General features: G+C 42.4%; 1 protein-coding gene across 1 annotated transcript in view; it reads right to left on the reverse strand.

Annotated features, from left to right (window-relative positions):
* Nucleotides 1–3,312: 3,312 nt before the first annotated feature.
* LOC129760973 (methylcytosine dioxygenase TET-like) overlaps nucleotides 3,313–18,246 on the reverse strand; it is a 43,527-nt gene continuing 28,593 nt past the window's right edge. The window contains exons 3-10 of the mRNA XM_055758657.1: nucleotides 14,625–14,753; nucleotides 11,454–14,298; nucleotides 11,179–11,383; nucleotides 10,914–11,077; nucleotides 10,567–10,845; nucleotides 10,264–10,495; nucleotides 8,560–10,147; nucleotides 3,313–8,449 (exon numbers count right to left, since the gene is read on the reverse strand). Of these exons, the coding sequence (XP_055614632.1) occupies nucleotides 8,411–8,449; nucleotides 8,560–10,147; nucleotides 10,264–10,495; nucleotides 10,567–10,845; nucleotides 10,914–11,077; nucleotides 11,179–11,383; nucleotides 11,454–14,298; nucleotides 14,625–14,753 (5,481 nt within the window). The 3' untranslated portion in view covers nucleotides 3,313–8,410. The remainder of the gene's footprint in view (nucleotides 8,450–8,559; nucleotides 10,148–10,263; nucleotides 10,496–10,566; nucleotides 10,846–10,913; nucleotides 11,078–11,178; nucleotides 11,384–11,453; nucleotides 14,299–14,624; nucleotides 14,754–18,246) is intronic.

Here is an 18,246-nt window from a genome sequence, read left to right on the forward strand (position 1 = left end):
AACGCCACATGGAAACAGAATCTTATTTGAACTTTTCTACCTACACCCCTAAAGGAACGAATTCGTTTCACTTTCTAATTGAAAGCTTTAGCAGGATTGAGTCCATGCTGTGAAGATTGCAAAAGCTTTCTTCAGGTTCTCGAAATTGTTGAAAATTTCAATTTAAAAAGCACTTGTACTAAAAACTTGAGGAAACATTGACAAACGATGTGAGGACAGCAAAATTCAAGCGACGAACCCGATATTTTGTTTTGATCAGATTATGAATCAATAATTCTGATTTTAATGAAGACTCCGAATTCAGATTTGAAATTAACACTAAGAATTCAGGCAACAAATTCAGACTCCGAAACCAGACTTAGAATTAAGCCTCACAATTCCGGCTCACAATCAGGATTGTCAACTGTTTTTCGGAAGTCTGAAAGATTCTAAAAACTGGAAGATTTTAGAAAAATGTCTGAAAATTTCTGGATAGCTATCTTTTGAAGCTGATGACTTTTCTTTTCTTCTGGTGGCCAGACCGCAATGTTGCAAGTAAATGATCGGTATGTCTGACTCTCAATTTAACATACATATTGCCATTATTAATAGCTTTAAAACACTTTTGAATTCATAAATTCTAATAATTTCCTGCCCTATTACACCATGACCATCTAGAGTTTTCTTAGTTTCTGAGAACAATTTTTCCCAACCTAAAAGTCTGGCATTGTCTGGAAGAAATGTCAAAAGTCTGGAAGTCTGGAAATCTGAAAAAAGTCTGGTAGAAGTCCGAAAAGTCTGGAAGATCCAGACAAAATCTGGAAAGGTTGACATCACTGCTCACAATTCCGACTTACAATTCAGAATCGAAATTTAGACTCACCCAAGGAACCATAATCTCTAACAACTTTTCAAAACGCTATCCAAAAACAGCTTTGAAGTTTCTCTGTTATCCCTTAATGCTAAAGTCTGCTTCATTTAATATTGGAACACAAACAATTGCGTGTAGTTCAGTCATTTATTAACGAATTCATAATTTGTTTTTCATACAAATGTAGCATTTTCTTTACTCTTTCATAAAAAAAAAATTAAAAAAAAAATTCATTGCTGTTTCGAAGAAATTCTCGTACTTTTCCCGTAATACGACACATTAGGCGGCGCACACCCTTTTCGTCCACCGTTTTGGCGATTTGATTCCACCAGTTCTTCATTTGAGTCATGTTCCTAACAAGTTTTCCCTTTGCCTTAAGCCTCCGCTTCGTGATTGCCCAGTATTTTTCTATCGGCCGGAACTGGGGGCAGTTTGGGGGGTTGAGGTCCTTCGGTATTACGCTGACCCCGTTCGTTGCGTACCATTCCATAACCGTTTTGCTGTAATGGCAGCTAGCGAGGTCCGGCCAAAACATTACTGGACGGTCGTGGGCACGAATAAACGGCAGAATCCGTTTCTGTAAGCACTTTTTTTTGTAGACTTCTGATGTCATTGTCTTGTCAGTGAGAAAGACTTTGGTTTTCTGTCCACAACTGCATATCCCCTGCCAAATCATGTACTTGCGGGCGAATTTATCCGCAAACACGAACTTAAATTTTGCAGGTACATCCCCCCGAGCCGTCGCCAAATAAAATTTTTGACCTGGGATTTGCCCAAAGTCCGCCTTCACGTAAGTCTCATCGTCCATCAGAATACATCCGTCGAACTTGGTCAGCACTTGGTCGTACAGCTTTCGAGCACGGATTCTGGCCACATTGTTCTGCTTCAGCGTCCGATTTGGCTGTTTGCTGGCTCGGAATGACCTTATTCTTTCCCGGAGACGAATTCGTCGCACCGTACTGTGAGCGGCCTGGAACTTATTGGCCAAATCGCGGTCTGAAAGATTGGGATTCCTCTTGACGGCCTTGATGACTTTCCCACGCAGTTTCCGGTCGACAGTTCCACTCCGACGCTTCGAATGATAACACGCCATACGGTATTTCTGGGCATTTTAAGCTGTTTAGCTAGCTTCGATGCCGACAACAATGGATTTTCAAGAAAACTGTGCACAATTTGATCTCTCCGTTCGGCTTCCATGGCGGTTGTTTACAAAATGCTATCGTTTGGTGTTATGACATAAATACATGGTGAAAGGTAATGAATTTCCCGACACGTGGGTGAAAAAAGTTTCCAAATCCGTCCACTAGGAGCGCCACAATGAGCAAAAGAATTTGTTCCAATATTAAATGAAGCAGACTTTATGTGGGCTAGTTTTGGCTAAATTAACTTATTTTTCAGTGCTCATGATTACTTGTGCAGAATTCAGAATACTGACTCAGAATCCTGGCCTATAATTCGGACTCAAAGTTAAAACCCAGAATTCATACTAAAAACTTTGGTTCAGAAGAAATCAGACTCATTACCAAGATTATAGACTCAGAATTTAGACTCAGAATTCAGAATTCAGACTCACCTTAGAATGAGAATTCACATTCCGAATCAAAATTCAGACATACAATCAAGAATCTGAATTCAGACCTATTATCCATATTCACAATGCAGACGCAGAATTCAGACTTAGGATTCAAACTCAGAACTCAAAGCTCAGACTTTGAATTTACGCTCAGAACTCAGATAAAGAATTCAGACTAAGGACTGAGACTGTACAGACACAGTACTCAGAAACAGAATTCAGATTCAGATTTAAAATTCGAGCATGGAGTTCAGACTCAAAGTTTGACTCAGAATTCGGAATCAGGACTCAGACTCAAAACTGAGTCTCAGAATTCAGGCACAGAACTCAGATTCATATTTTAAATTCCAAAATGAACTCGATTTCAAATTTGAACTCGGAATTCGGACTCAAATTTTGACTTAGCATTCCGACTCAGAATTCAAACTTAGAATTTAAAATTAAGATTTATTATTCAGATTCAGTATTCAAAATTTATACTCTCAGTATTTAGACTATAATTTTTTTCCAGTTTTTAGACCTAAATATTTAAATTAATTGAAGCATTTTTCATAATCGGAGTTCAAATTTATGGAAATACATGATCAGTTTTAAGAATTCTGGTCCAACTTTTGACGGGTAAAATAAACAAATTTTTAAGTGACTTCAACGGGTGGAAAACGGAAATTAAATTAAAGCGGCGAACCCCGACCATCGAAATTGTTTCTATCAGGTATAACAAAAAAAATCATACCATAGAAACGTGGATTTGATATCAAATAATAAGTCTCATACAAGTGTTTTTTTTATTTTATACAATGTTTTATTTATTTTTCCTTTTTATTCTTCAAAAAAAGTTTCTTAGTTTTTTCTGGTTTCCTTCCAATATTTCTCTTACTTTCTTTCTTTCTCTCTCTCTCTGTGTGTGTCTCTTCGTTCGAAGTTTTTTTTGTCTCACCTCTCAGCTAAATATAATAAGAATATATATAATAATTTTAATAATAATATTTATAATCATAATTGTTTTTGTTTTTTTTTTACTTCTTGTTTACTCCTCGTTTTGCTCTTACTTGCTTTATTATTCTGTCACTACTTTTTCGTTTTTCCGCTCATTTTATCTTTTTCTCGCTACAGTGTGTGTGTATGATTCTTCATCATAATTGTCATCATCACTTAAGTCGTGGTATTAAGATTACAATTTGCAAGTTGTATTATCAGATTTTTTGCTTACAGTGATTGGATTGTTTTTTTTCTTCTCTTCTCTATTCTGATTAGGTAAGAATCAACGAATGGGCTTAAATTTTCCCATCCAAGCAACCAATTCGGCGTTTTACTTTATTAGTTTGTTTAGAACGGAGGGAAGATTGTGTTTAGTAGCACGGTAAAACTGAGAGAGTTTGGTTAACATTATTTATTGGCAGCGGTACCAATATTAGTTTGTTTTTCAGGAAAAAAATGGAGTTTACGAGTAAATTTGGAAGGGTTCCATTACAATTCTAAGAAGCAAGTTTGATGCAAGATTCTGCACGCACGACTTAGGATGAGTTAGCGCACGGCTGGCTTAAAACTTAATCAATGATGAACGAAATCATTTTCGGGAGAAGACACTTGTACCTACAATAGCGTGTCACGCGATTCGGTTAGTAATGAATTTATTTGTTTCTGTTTTTCTTCAGTAGTCAATGAGTTTTTTTCACGTTTTAATTACTCTTGACTTCGTTATGATATGAGATCATTCTGAATGTAACATTTCTAATCGCAACAGATTACTTCCTCTTTCGAAGTTTTTTTTTTGTTTGTTTACTTTTAACATAGTGCAACTAGAGGACGTTTTGCATGAACTTCGCTCGACTATTATTTTAAAACTTGATTTTTTTTTTCTTAAATTTGTTTCTCATGTCTTGCCGTGATTGCTTTCAATTTCTACAAAATATAATCACGTGAAAGGAAGCTTCCGCACAGTTTTTTTCCCGTTCGTTTCTCTTTCATTTTGGCATTGCAATTTGTTTTCTTTTTCTGTCTTCCAATAAAGTTATTGATTAGCAACGTTCGTGTCCTCGAAGAAGATTTTTTTTTTCGGCTGGACATCCTCATTTAACGATTACAATTTTTAATGATAATTCTAATATTTTGACAAAACTAAAAAGTTAATGTGGGTGTAAATCGCTTAAGACGCAAATCACCGAGTAATACTAGTTTTGTATTGGTTTTCCTTTCTCCAGTAAACAATGTTTTGATCGCTAAACAGCCAACGACCATTTTGTTTTTCTTTTATTTATTTTTTATTTATCTTCGCTACAATTGATCGCTTTGAGGAAAAAGTGTTTGGGGGGTCCTTAACATACTACAAGCCTATCTCATTTTCAATACGTATCTTAATTATCGCAATATCTAGTGTGTGTCTTTTGCTTCACAAGGTTTTTTTTTCTCCTTAGTTCTCTGTTTTTTTTTTGTTCAATTTTGCTTGAGTTTGTTCCGAAAAATATAAATATATGTATAACTATTCTTTTCTTCTCTTTTCTCTCTCTCTTTCTTGTATGATCTACTCACTGTTTTATCTTAAGTTACTTAATTTCTCGTCTTTTTTAACAATAATTTACATTCAAATATGGCATCACTTGATCTGTTATTATTATTCTTTTTTTACTTATTTTGTGTCTTCCAGTTGAATCTCTGCGCTGGTATCTGTGATTGGTTTTGTTTAATTTTACTCAAAAACAAAAGATCACTACCGATTACACACTGATACAGAAAATGTCTTTGTTTTTACATGTTTGTTCTTCAAGTCGGGTCAGAAAATTGGAGTTCCCTTAAAAACTTAGCAAACAATCTTTGGCGACCGGGAAGTTTTCAACATTAAATCGTTTTCCCGAAAGGTTGGATATTATTAAGTTAAATTTTCTTTCAAACTAAAAAAAAGGAAAAAAATCCACGAGAAGAAATGATAAATAAAACAAATCGAAAGCGGACTTTGCTTCAAAAAAAACTATCATTTATTCATAATTATTCGGTAAAATTACTTTCACGTGTCTTGTGTTGTTTGAGTATTTGTTATACTTTCTTTCTAACGCTTTTTTTTACGTTTGTTGTTGTAGTAGTGTCTTCGTCGAGTTTCATAGCTCGCACTTTTTATTCTCTCTCTTTATTTTCACTTCATCATTAGTCAATATGGCATTTTTGTTGTTGTCTTCTTCTTTTGTCTTAAGCTTATAGAGTTCACTTCTTACATACAAATCTTTACGCTCCTCACGTTTCTCGTTTCGCTTCGCTCTTTTCCGGTCACTCTCACACATTCAGCGTGATTTACCGCTTTCCGTTTCGATCTCTCTTATTGTTTTCCATTTTTTTCTTCTAGATTACTAATTTTGCTCGAGATAACATTTCTACGCATTTTTGTTTTTTTACTTTTTTACATCTACCTTATAAGTGTGTGTGTCTGTCTTGTTGTTTTGTTTCAAACTTACTCTCTCGTATGAACGAAAAGCGATACATTTGGTTACCTTGACTACCAAAATTAGGCAGCCGCTTCGAGTAGCCATTTTATGTCGCGTTACCAATGGAAACAAAACAAAAACCCTTTGCTCGGTTTGTTTTGTTTGTTTACTGTTTAACACTAATGACAATCTCTTTCTCGTTTGAAAATAAACAACTAAAGTTCGTTTGTGTGTATGAGAGAGTTGTAATTAATATTTGAATGTATGAGTGCGATTTGAGTCTTCAAGGGTGGGGCGAAAGTGTAGAAAAATAAATAGTTAAATAAGGTTTTGTTGAGTTTAAATAATGGATGATTTCTTATATTGTTTGTTTCACTGTTTTTTTTTCATCAGTGTATGACTTTCTTCGCTCGACTGAGAAGAGCCGCTTAACTAGAGTTTCCACCTTTTTGTTTTCGAATGTTTTTTGTTCAGCGTTTAGCTTGTTGTTGTTTTTAAACTCAGTTCTTTTATTAGATAAAACTGATTCGAGTTACGGATGTCTTTTACTGGTTCCACGTACTGATTCCTAACCGCTAAGAGAACAATCAATAAATGGATAAAATGTTTACAGATTACACGAAACTAATTTAATTCAATAAAAAAAACCTACAAGAGAACAAATAGACAATTATCCTACGGGCTTAAGATACTAATACTTTTCCATCTTTGAAATTTGTTTCGTGTCCCAACTGCTGCGGTTTTCAATCCACGGGACTACTTTGACAGTAAGAAAAACGTATTTTTCAACCTAACAATATAAGAGGGGACAAACAATAGTGTCTGTGTGTGTGTTAAGCATGAGAAGAGAATTTGAAATAATTTAACCTAGGACAAAAAAAGTGGTTCCGCGCCCCATTTTCTACTGGACTGAGTTCGAGAATGACGCTCGTTTGTTTTGCTCAAATAGTGACAAACTTTTCTTCATATGTGCTTAGATATGAAGATTCAAAACAAAATAACAAACGAGCGCGCGGGTGTTTGTCTTTTCGCGTGTATGTTTGTTTGTGTTAGTAAAAGGGGGTAGGAAAAGTTATGTACAAAAATTCAACAGCTTGATTAGTAAAAAGTGTGTGGGAGTGAAGTTTTTTCTTCTTCATTCTTTTATCGTAGTTGTTTGGTAAGCAAAGGTTAGCAAATATGCCGGGGGCTTTGGGAGAAAGCAGCGCACTTTCTCTCTGTGTCCTCAAAGAAGAACAACTTTGTTGTTTTCACCTTTGGGACGTTGTTGTTTTTAAACATTTTTAATCATTAGAGCGAGAGCAGTATTGTTTTTTTTTCTAGCAAACATTTCGTTTGGTTTGCATGATCACTTTTGTTTCAGTGTGCCTGAAACTGGTACAAATGGGTTAGTAGAAAGCAGCAAAAAATCAAGAAGATTAATGCAGGAAAGTGGTCCGGACTTGTAGTACGAGTACTTTTGAGAAAAGAAACAATAGATAGAAGAACAAGCACGAACGGAAGAGTAGTAGTCTTGTTGGCAGATAGATTCTGAGTGTTTGTTGTTTTCTGTGTTAACAATTCGTTTTTGTACTTTTGGCTTCGATATAAACTTTGTTTTTACTCTTTTCTTTAGTTTTAATCTTTTTGTTTTTTTTTGGTTATGTTCCCTCTAAAATATTTGATTCTGTTCAAAAGTTAGCTTCTTTTTTGATATCGTTTTTGTTTCTATTATTGTGACTGGTGTGCCTAAAGGTGCATTTGCGTTTTGAGTGTTTTTTTTTAGATAAAAAAAAGTAATTGAGATTGCATTCGAAACATAACCTAGGAGTGGAAACAAAATTAAAATAAATTTGAGCAAAGCTAACTCAAAAGTGCCTATCACAAGAGGTAAACTTTCTACACGAGAAACAAAAAAAAATAGATCGTTTTTTTGAACCATAACCTATGAGTTGGAGTTCGCTCGCGGCAACTAGTGTTTGATTCTTTTCTTCCAATAAAACAATACTGGGAGCGTACGTACATTAAGGTTCCTTCCTACCTTTTCAATTATTTTCCAAAAAAGGAAGGACATTCCGAATCATATTCTGTGTTTGTTTGTTATAATCACTAGCATCTTTTTTCTCCTAACAAAAATCATCATCATCAAGGATTTTTCATCCTCGTTTTCTCTCAATAGTAGTAATAGTAGTAGTACTGGCTCGGGTCGTGCCGATCGTGCGGGGGAGGTGGTGGCGGATGATGGCCTTGGTGCAGTCCCGTGGCCGATTGAAGCCATTGATGGGGCAGCTGCGACGATTGCTGGAAGGCTGTCCTCGAGCTGCTGCTGCTGCTGGTGCTGGCACTTCCCGGTGGAATTCGTGGCGGCTGCGGCATCAACGGAATCGACGCTGCGGCGGCGGCGGCAGCTGCCGATGGCCCCGGAATCTGTAGGGATTGTGTCAAGGGGTCGGTCATCGCTGCGGCTGCTGCTGCTGCCGGTGTCGATAGGATGCTGCTGGTTTGGTTGCTGCTTCCGGTATTAGTGGTAGTGTTGCGTGTCGTAATCTGCTCATCCAGCGGTCGCCCACCGGGCGGCAGATTTTTCTCTCACCACTAGACACCCGAGTACTCCACGTCCATCATATCGTGCTCCTGGGAAGGAAGAAAATTAGAAATTTAATTACCATTTTCAAGATTGATATCTTTAAGCATAAGAGTAGTAGCCTACTTCTAGGCGTTTAAAAAAAAACAATAATACTCACATCACCCATATGCCTCATATGGTGCAGATCGTCCAGCGGTTCGCCCTTGATATCATCCTCCAGCAGCATATCCTTATCGTCCAGAGTGGGATCGTTCACCGCCAGTCCCAACTTCTTCAGCCGCATCTTCTCGGCCCACTCGGCAATACCGTGCTTCGGCCTGTTCAGGTTCCGATGCTGGTAGAAGATCAACGTCATCCGGGTCGGGTTCAACCGGTTGGGCTTCTTAAGTGCCGTCGTAGAATGCATCTCCAACTTTGCGCACTCAATGATGACGCTACCGTGGGGAAGGGCTATCGCAACGCCGCCCATCTGCGGATCTTCGAAGCAATCTACGTTTTCATTGGTTTCCGTCACTTCGCCGAGGGTTTCCTTCGGGGGTGGTGGAGGTGCCGGAGGTTGAACGACCTGTTGCATTTCTTGTTGTTTGGGATGGCCGTGATGAGCTCCGTGAAGTTGAGATGGAGCTGAAGGAGGGACATGAGACTGATGGTGCGGATGAGGCGGGTACAGATTCCAGTTGGATGGTGGAGGTGCTCCGATAACTGTTGCTGATGGTGGGGCCGGACCTGTTCCGGGGATCTGGGTCTGCGAGGCAGGGTACATGTTGTGATATGTGGGGTGGTAGCTTTGCGGCGGATAAGCATAGTTGTAGTTCTGGTAGGGATCGTATGGCGTGTACGGAGGATGGTAGCCGTAGCTCATGGGGGTATGAGGCTGATAACCGTAGCCGGGATTGTAGTCTGGGGGTTTCGGTTTGACGAAGCCTTGTTCTGGCTGTTGCAGAGTGTGATACGTATTTTGGCTTTGCTGTTGACTAAGTTTGGTGGCACTGTAGTCGTCCATGTGGACTGGAGTTGGCGTTTTCGTGGGGTCCGGTATGCTAGGACTGAATGCCGAATTACTGCTGTTACTGCCAGGTCGAGTGGTAGTATCAGGAATTTCTTCATTTCTTCCGAGCATTTTGTTGGGATCCGTACGGTTGCCGTAATAGTCCGTCGGCCAGTTGTTGTAGTATTGTCGGTTGTCGATGTACTGTCCGGTGTTGTAATCGTAGCTATACGGTGAATCCAGTACGGTGCTTGAGATCTGGTTCGACTGAAGTTGCGCATCGGTGAAGTTGTCGATCATGGATGCCATATCAACGAGGGTGCTGTTCGAATTTCCCGTATTGTTCGGCGAACTGATTGCACTAGGTGGTGTGAACGCACTATTTGAGCCATTATTAGCAGTCTGTCCTTGAACGTTGACCGCTTTGTTGGCATCCGTAGCACCGTTTGAGTTGCCGTTCGATGAACCTCCTCCCGGACTTGCTTTTGAGCTACTGCTCGAGCTCTTAGACTTGGGTGATCCCGAGCCCGGAGAAGTCTGGCTTCCGTTTCCACTGGCCGAGGAACCCTTTTTGCTCTTCGATTTGCTCTCCTTCTTAGTCGGTGGTGGAGGTGGCGGAGGAGTTTCCGGAATAGATTCCTCATTGTTCGGTTCACCGTCTTCTTTCGACTTCTCGTCTTTACCGTTCCCTCGCTTTTTACCGTGTCGTCGACACGGTTGCAGCGGTGTCGATCTCACTCGAACTTCTGTCAAAAATCTATGGAAATAAACAAATTTTGTTATTAATAAGGGTTCAATGTCAAAAGACAATTTCAGCGTCAAGCGTTCGAGGCAAGAAGCTTTCTAAAAAAGAAACCAATGCTTTACACTCACTTCTCGAGGACTTGTACGGATCCAGTTTCGGCCTTCTTTTTCTGGGCCTCTTCACTATCGAATTCGTCCGTTGTGTCCATGGTGTACAGGGGTAGCACGTGCAGCTGTTCGTCATCGGCTTTAACACCGGGCGGTAACGGTTTAAGCAGCGTTACTTGAACCGTACATCCGTCCTGCATGTTATGCAAATCTCGATGCGTGTGACCACAAAAGTCCAAACAGCACGTTACTCCTGTTGGAATCGAATGAAGACAAATTCGGTTAGTCCCTACAATCGATTAATGGAAAAGTCATCAAACTTACCGGAGAAGGGCTTTCCCGGTTTCAGACCCAGCCTGCAGTCGGGCGCTTCCCGCTCGTACTGCACTTGGTTCTGGAAGGCCTGGGGAGCAACTGTGACGTATAGTGGACTTAACATCGTAGCAAGCACATTCATACGCTCCTCGATTTCAGCCTCCTCGTTCTTCACCGAAAGTCGGAACTTCCGGACCGTTTTGGAGCGCGCATACTTGCACCCGTTGTAGTACATGGACCAACTGCAGCCGAAACTGTACGACACCCCACAAGTTTCCGGATCGAGACCTGTTTTCCGAAACAAAAATCTAATTTAATAGATGTTCAAGTATGTGAGGTCAGTCTCTCGAGCTTACCTTGACAAGCACAAGTGCGACTCTCGTTGGTAGCACATCGACGAACCGTTGGAAGACCGTACTTGTTCAGCTTCACGGCCAACATTCGGTACACGCTATCGGCCTCCTGGGTAGGAATCCCGTCCCAAACAACGATACACACCACAATGAAGGACGCCTTACACCTTTAAGAGTAAATTGAAACAAAACAAATTCTTGTTAGATGACTTCGTTCGAAAGTTCGCTCAAACTGGTTCAGAAAACGCAGATCCGACCATAAACTCACCGATGCCCTTGCCTTCGTTTGACAACGAAGAGCAATTTCTCCTCCGGATCGACCCGCCGGATGACCCACTTGGCAATCGGGCAACCCTGACTGGATTTGCCCTCCTTCCCGGTGTAGACGACCTTCTCAATGCGCAGCTGCTTTCCACTTAGGCCAACACGGTTTTCCGTCTCCCGTCGGAGCTCTTCCAACGTTGAGGCGGTTCCTTTAAGATAAATTAAGAAGGAAAAATTGTTTTTAACACTCTTTTGACAATCTTTTGTGACAAAACTTACCTAAATGGGTGTAGTAGCTGCCCGGTTCAGAGGGTGCCTTCTCCGAACCGCCGGAGAAGCAATCGCAGTCCGGAATTTCCGGTTTGTGAGCTTTCTCCAGCTTGTCGTCCTCGGCCTGCTTAGCCGCCGATGATTCGGTCTCGGTTGCGGAGGCGGCAGCTGCGGCCGCGGCAGCCGCTGCTGCAGCCTTCGACTTCTTGGATTCCTTTTTCTTTTTACCGGTGGCTGTTGTGGCTCCTTCTGTTTTGATTTCGCCCTCTTCGGTGGCTTCCTTTTTAATTTTCTCCTTCTTTTCGCCCTTTTTGGACTTGGTAGTCTTTTCGGGGGCTGCCGGTGGAGGATCGGGTTCTGAGGGTGGTGGTTGTTCGATTGCGGTGTTTGGCGTTGAAGGGGCATCGTTGTGGGATCCGCTGGAGTTGGTTTCGTGCAGCATGGATCCTCCGTGGGATGCGGAACTGCTGCTGTTCATGTAGGAAGCGTCGTCGGTTTCCTGCTTGATTGGGATGTCCGCCTGGGGTAGGTTGCTATTCTTTGGGATGGGATAGGTATGGGCCGGTATTTGTTGCTCGAAGTTGGTTTGATGAGCTACCGGAGTTGTTACGGCTGGTAGCGGGGTGCTAGTTTCGGGGTTGTGGGGTAGGACACTGCCCGTTGCGGTGCTGTTGTAGTTTTGGTTGTGATAGTTGGGGTAGTTTTGGTACCCGGGGTAGTTATTGTACGGTGAATAGTAGCTATTGTATTCGGATTTAGTGGGAGCGGAAAGACTGGAGCTTCCGTGCTGGGAAACTTGACTCTGTGGCGGTTGACTGCTGTCGTAGTCTCCGTAGCGGATGAAGTTTTGGTAGTTTTTCTCGTAACCATCGAACTTGGGTGGTTGAGTGTTGTCTAGGAGACCGGGTTCCTTCTTGACGCTCATGAGATTGTAGTTGGAAGAGGAACTGCTTCCGGCCGACTGGGGATGATGGAATGCGCCGCTGTGAAGCTGCGACGGGGATGATGATTGCTGATGGGGCAGATGGGGGTTGAAGCCACTGCTCAAGGTGTCATGTCGGAATCGGTTCAGGGGACTTTTGTCGTCCACCAGTTTGTTATCCAGATGGCCTGGGTAGCCGCCCCCTCCCAGGGCTGCCAGTGATGATGATTGACTACTACTACTGCTGCTGCTATGATTATTTGCTGGATATGTTTGATTAAGATTCGGATACGGTGACGACGAAGATGACGACGAATGATGTTCGCTCATAAAACTACTACTTGAATAGCTATTAAGATTACTGGAAGATTTGTTAGAGTCTATTGGTTGATTCATGTCGAGATGATTGTTTTTCGATTTGCTATGCTTATCGCTACTCTTATGGCTACTGCTTTTCGATTTGGAGGATGGTGAAGACGACGATTTGGAGCTGAGCTTATGCTTGATGTCATGTCCGCCGCCACCGGTATCGTGATGGAGTCCGCCACCTCCTGGATCGGTATTATTCTTGTCAATTAGTTGCTGCTTTTGCTCAAAATCCTGATGTTTACTATCGTGATGAAGATCGCCCATCATCGCTGCTGCTGCGTGATGATGGTGCTGTTGATGTTCGTGTTCTATTCTGCTCTGCGCTGCTGCTCCGTTGCTCTCGATGCCTCCGATTCCAGGCGATTTGCTGCTTTGCTTCCAGTTGGGATCAACAATATTGCTAATACTGTTGATCATGCCTCCGCCACCATCTCCGATAGTACCATCGTTGGATGTACTGTTACTGCCGCTTCCGCCACCCATCATTGCTGAGGTCGGTGCCGGCGACTGGCCACTGCTTCCACTGCCGCCGGTCGCTAGCGTCGTAGGCGTCAGACTGTCTCGGAGATGGTGGCTATACGATAAAAAATGACCGGTCTGTTGTTGGGCCGGTCCCTGTCCAAGCACTCCTCCTGGACTTTGTACCCCGCCGAGATGGGTCATTGGCTGCTGTTGGATGCCACCGATCACATCCTTGGGGTCGTTCTTGTTCATGATCATTGTTTTTATTCGAGAGTTTAAGTTAACGCGATCCGACTGGTTGAACAGGTCGGTCGATTGAGATTGCGGCTGGGTGTTCCAGCCTCCTCCCCATTCGCCCTGCGATTGGCCGCTGCCGTTCAGGTGGCTGGGCGACTGGTGATTGTCTGGTGTTTGCATGGGCGATGGTGTGTGCATACCAGTTTGCTGCGATTGCTGTGCGTAGACGTTGTTGTTGTTTACGCCGCTGTTAGCACCGTTGTTATGGTTTGGAGATTGCTGCAAGCTGTTGTTTCCGTTGCTGTTGTAGGGATTCGGGGACTGTTGGGCATAGGGGAGCTGCTGTTGGTTGGAGTTGGGACGTGGGGGTTGTTGGGTTTGCCGATTCGGTGACTGGGGAACCTGAGCCGGGGGATGCATTGAGCTGCCGCCGGCACTGGCACTGGTCGAGGTTCCATTAGCGTTCGTAACGTTGGTAGTCGCCGAGTTGGCTTGGGTAGTGGTTTGGCCGCCATAGTCTTGGCCTGAATATCCATTACAATTGAGTGAGCGCGGCGGTACGCTGTTCACCCGTGGATATCCAGGCATGTCGTTTCCCGACGTCTGTTTGTTCAGCTGCAGATTAAACTGGTCGTGCGGGTTGTGCGAAACTACGGCCGGTCCGGTCGAAACCTGCCCGGCGTAGGTTACGGTCGGTGCAAAGGATACGCTCTGCAGCGACACCTGGTTGATCGGTGTAATTTGGTTGGTTTGGAATTCATAGCGCTGTACTGCCGGTGGTGCGGCATACGTTCGGCCGTAGTTCGGATCGAATCCGATGCCGGCCGTTTGGACGTAGCCGTTCGGTTGGTAGGCGGCATAGCCCTAGAAGTTCACAGAGAGTTGAGGGTGAGAATTGCGTTTTAGGGCACTATGGTTGGATTAGTGTTGTTTTTTTTGTGGGAGGAAAATGGAGTGTCCGTGTCCGTTCGTTCCGAAATCAAAAAACAAATGGAGAGTCGAACTGAAGTTGGGATTTCAAGGAAATGAGGGAGGGAAATGTGTTTTTTTTTTCTTAAAGGTTGTTAGTAAAATGTGTTGGTGATCGGAATCACCCGCTCGTAGTCGAACTGATTGTGTTGAAGGTGGTCGTGGTGATGGTGTAGTGTTGGTTGTTGATGATGGACAACTGGATGATATTCGTAATGTACCTGTGGCTGGAATTCGAGCGAGTTCAGCGGCGTGATGGCGGGGGTGTTTTGCGGGATTTGCTGGATGAACTGGTTCTGCCAGCCCTGAGAGGGGTCGGCCTGCCAGGTCGGATAGAATGCCATTGGGGCCTAGATGGAGAAAATAAATAATACCAGATTAGTGTCATTAGCCGGTAGTGTTTGAGGTGAGAAGAAAGAACTTTAACCTTTAAAGGCAACCATGGGGATACATTTTGAACCAAAAAGTCATGTTTGAAGTTAAACCACGCTATACTGCGTGATAGGACAGACCCATTGAGTGTACCCGTTTTATACCCGAAAAATTGAGAAATACATTAAAATATATCCTAAAAAGAAAAATCTGCTAGAGTTGGGAGAAGGGTAAGTTGTAAAATTCAAGTTATTGTCCTGTTTGGTTCGTTGGAATATGTTGATATATGTATCTTATATCAAAGAAGGCGATGAATCTATTATACAACGTGCGTCTTATTTATTGTAGAATTCTAGAGAAAATTTAAGCTAAGAGAGATAGTTAATGGTGCTGTAAGTGATAATTTTTCAAAATAAATCTTAAAAAGGACATAGACCCCATTGATAGGAGAGTTTGCAAGTGCAAGTCGGCGTTAAACAATGGTATGTAGGTAGTAGACCTTTAGGCAGTGGAAGCAGCCGCTTCCCGATGTCAATAAATTACCGAAACAAATGCCGAAAGCATCGTCGGAAAACCGGAGGGCATCTCGAACGGAAACCGAACACACACACACACACTCTCGAAGATCGCAGCTCTCCAACCCGGTGTCTTCAAAGGCCGAACCGGGAGCTCTTCAACCGAAAAGGGAAGATTCAATTGTAATAAATTAAACAAAGTCGCTGAAACGTAATTTATACTCCTATTGTCTGCGAAAATTTCTATAGCAGCGTTTCGGCACAATCGACCGAAAGACCGGTGGAAGATTCAGTGAAGCATACATGTAGTTGTGTGACTTGGGGAAGGGGGTGGGTGTGCGTTTTGTAATGTCATTAACAGAAAACTTCGGGGTTTTCAAACTGCGAAAGTTTGTGCACTGTGTGCGCTATCGCACAGGCACTCACGAAAACAGGAAATCTCCGATAAATCAAGCTCTTTACATACAATGCACTTGCTGCCACCGAGGAGGAAATATTTCACCTTGCAAACTCAAAAATAAAACCCCTCTCGGAGTGTGATTGTTCGTCGGCGGCGGTCGCAAAAGTATAGTTGGACGAACTGTTCACGGTTGGCAGCACTGCTGCCAGTGCACTTGCTGTGCTGTCAAACCAATTTATTCTCTCGACAACGTCAGAATCAATGGTATTTTTATGGTCACGTTACCCTCGTCCGTGGCGCGCGCTTACATAAATAAAAATGTATATTGCAAATGACGAAATGTAAACAACTAACAAAGGCTAATGCCCTTCCAGGCAATCACATGTTTCTGTTCTACATTAGCCCGTGCTTATATAAATCGATCTTCCGGCAATGGCTCAGCAATGAAGAACGACGAACGCGAGGGGGAATTCTCCCCTCGCTTTTGTGAAATATTCAAATAAATGCTATTGCTCGGGTAAATATTGCTTTCCCAAACGATTGAGCATCAGCTGGATGGCGAAAAATGGCCGAGGGGAAAACGAGCGGATGGGGAGCGACGAACGGCAAGAATTTCTATGCAAATTTGAAAGATAAATTATTTTAAATAACAACAAAAAACGAAGGGAAATTTCTCACCAACACAGAGAGACAGTTGATGGCGGAACTCACGCAATCAATCAGTCACTCGTTTTTTTTTGTTTGAGGGTGAGCTTGAGTACTCATAGAAATGAATGTTCCCCTGAGATAAATTGTACTATAAAACCTTTAATTTTAAAAATTTTACTTTAAAATGTACTGTTTTCTTTTCTAAAGTAAGTTTTCAATTTTGATTTACGTTACCCAACTTGTTCCGGTTTCTTTCGGTTAACATCCGGATCTGTTCCAGCGTTATTGTTGCTCTCTCCTTTTGCTGTCAGCTTTTCCCTTCGTGTCAGCCAGCTGTCACCCACCACATCTCCCCTCCGGACCGTTCTGGGAGCGAAAACGCGCACGCCGGGCAGTCTCCGCCAACATTCGTTACGCTTTTACGTGGGGACAAAACATGCAAACGATTTTAATTTTACATGACAGCACAGCACATTTTCTTTCTCTGCTATCCTACTCCTAACATTCGTCGATACAAGACGGCATTCGACTCTAGAAACATGCACATGAGCCACCGAACAACCTTTGTCGTCGTTGGACCGATGGAATACACATGTCTATTACGTGTGCCTGCCCGTCTCGTCTCGTATGTCTTTGGACCCGGATGAAGAACGAATTGAAGAAATAGAAAAAAAAACTTAATTTTGCGGTGGGGTGACCCCGGCAGAACGAACAACATCCGGCAAAGGGGAGGCCACGCCGAGCCGGGTGCTGAAATATTTCTTATAATGTTCGTTTCGGTTTTTATTACATCTGTTATTGTTATCATTATTTTGACATTACTGCTGTTTTTTTTTTGTGTGCTGCTGCTCCTTGCACTTTTCCTTCGATACGTATGGTATGGGACCCAGACGGCAGAAGCCAGTCAGCGAAGCGACAGCGATAAGGTTCAGAATTTATAGGGTGAAAGAAAAATACCCATTAAGACGCGGCCGGTGCGCGCGAGGAATGGCCCTAATGGTCCCTGGCCAATGGCGAACACGTGTGCGAAAGTGTAATGAAAGTTGTTCGATTTTCTTCTCCCGAAGGCGAAATTGCCAATGGCAGCGTTTGTTTTTCGAAGAAAAATAAACCGAAATTAAAGAATTTGTTCTTCCAGAGGTGGTAAATGTGATTAAAGTTGAAGTTAATTTTTGTCAAAAATTTAGTTACGAACAGCCGAACAGTTTCAATTCGCTAACATTCATCTCAATAAACAGAAGTCACTATCCACTGTTACTACTTCAAGCTGGCAGAACGCTCAATCTGTATGTGTTTAGTTGAATTCACTGCTTGTAATTTGAATACGCGGTTATCCCATTCAGGACACATTCATTTGAGTTAGCGGAAGTCTCAATTCGCATTTATCATTTCAATTAGCAGAAGTCTCATTTCGCTGACACCGTTTTTTGACACGCAGTCTTCTCATTCCACATTTCATATTGAAGAAGTCTAGTAGTTTGAGTACGCAGCTATCCCATTCAGAACACATTCGTTCGAGTTAGCGGAAGTCTCAATTCGCAATTATCATTTAAATTAGCAGAAGTCCGTTTACCTACCAAAGTGGAGGCAATATACATTCATAAATTTCACTTCTTTCTAAAGCGACGAAAACTACCCCAATTAGACGTTATTCGACACCTTATTCGTACCTGTCGGAAGAATGCCAAAGTGTACAAGTGTTTGCTCTCATAGTTAGCCTTCAAATCGTTGCCAGTGACCATATATTCCAGTTCTCTCATGGATCAATATTACTAAATTTCTATCTGACTCTCAGCCATCTGAATGCACTGCTGGTTGCAGAGAGAACATGACGTTGATTTTCTCACTCGAAGCTCTCGCGGGAGCAAAATCATTTCAAAATTTACAAACATGGCGGACTTTCTATCA

Source organism: Uranotaenia lowii, unplaced genomic scaffold (assembly GCF_029784155.1).
Source record: "Uranotaenia lowii strain MFRU-FL unplaced genomic scaffold, ASM2978415v1 HiC_scaffold_92, whole genome shotgun sequence".
Taxonomy (NCBI): Eukaryota; Metazoa; Arthropoda; class Insecta; order Diptera; family Culicidae; genus Uranotaenia; species Uranotaenia lowii.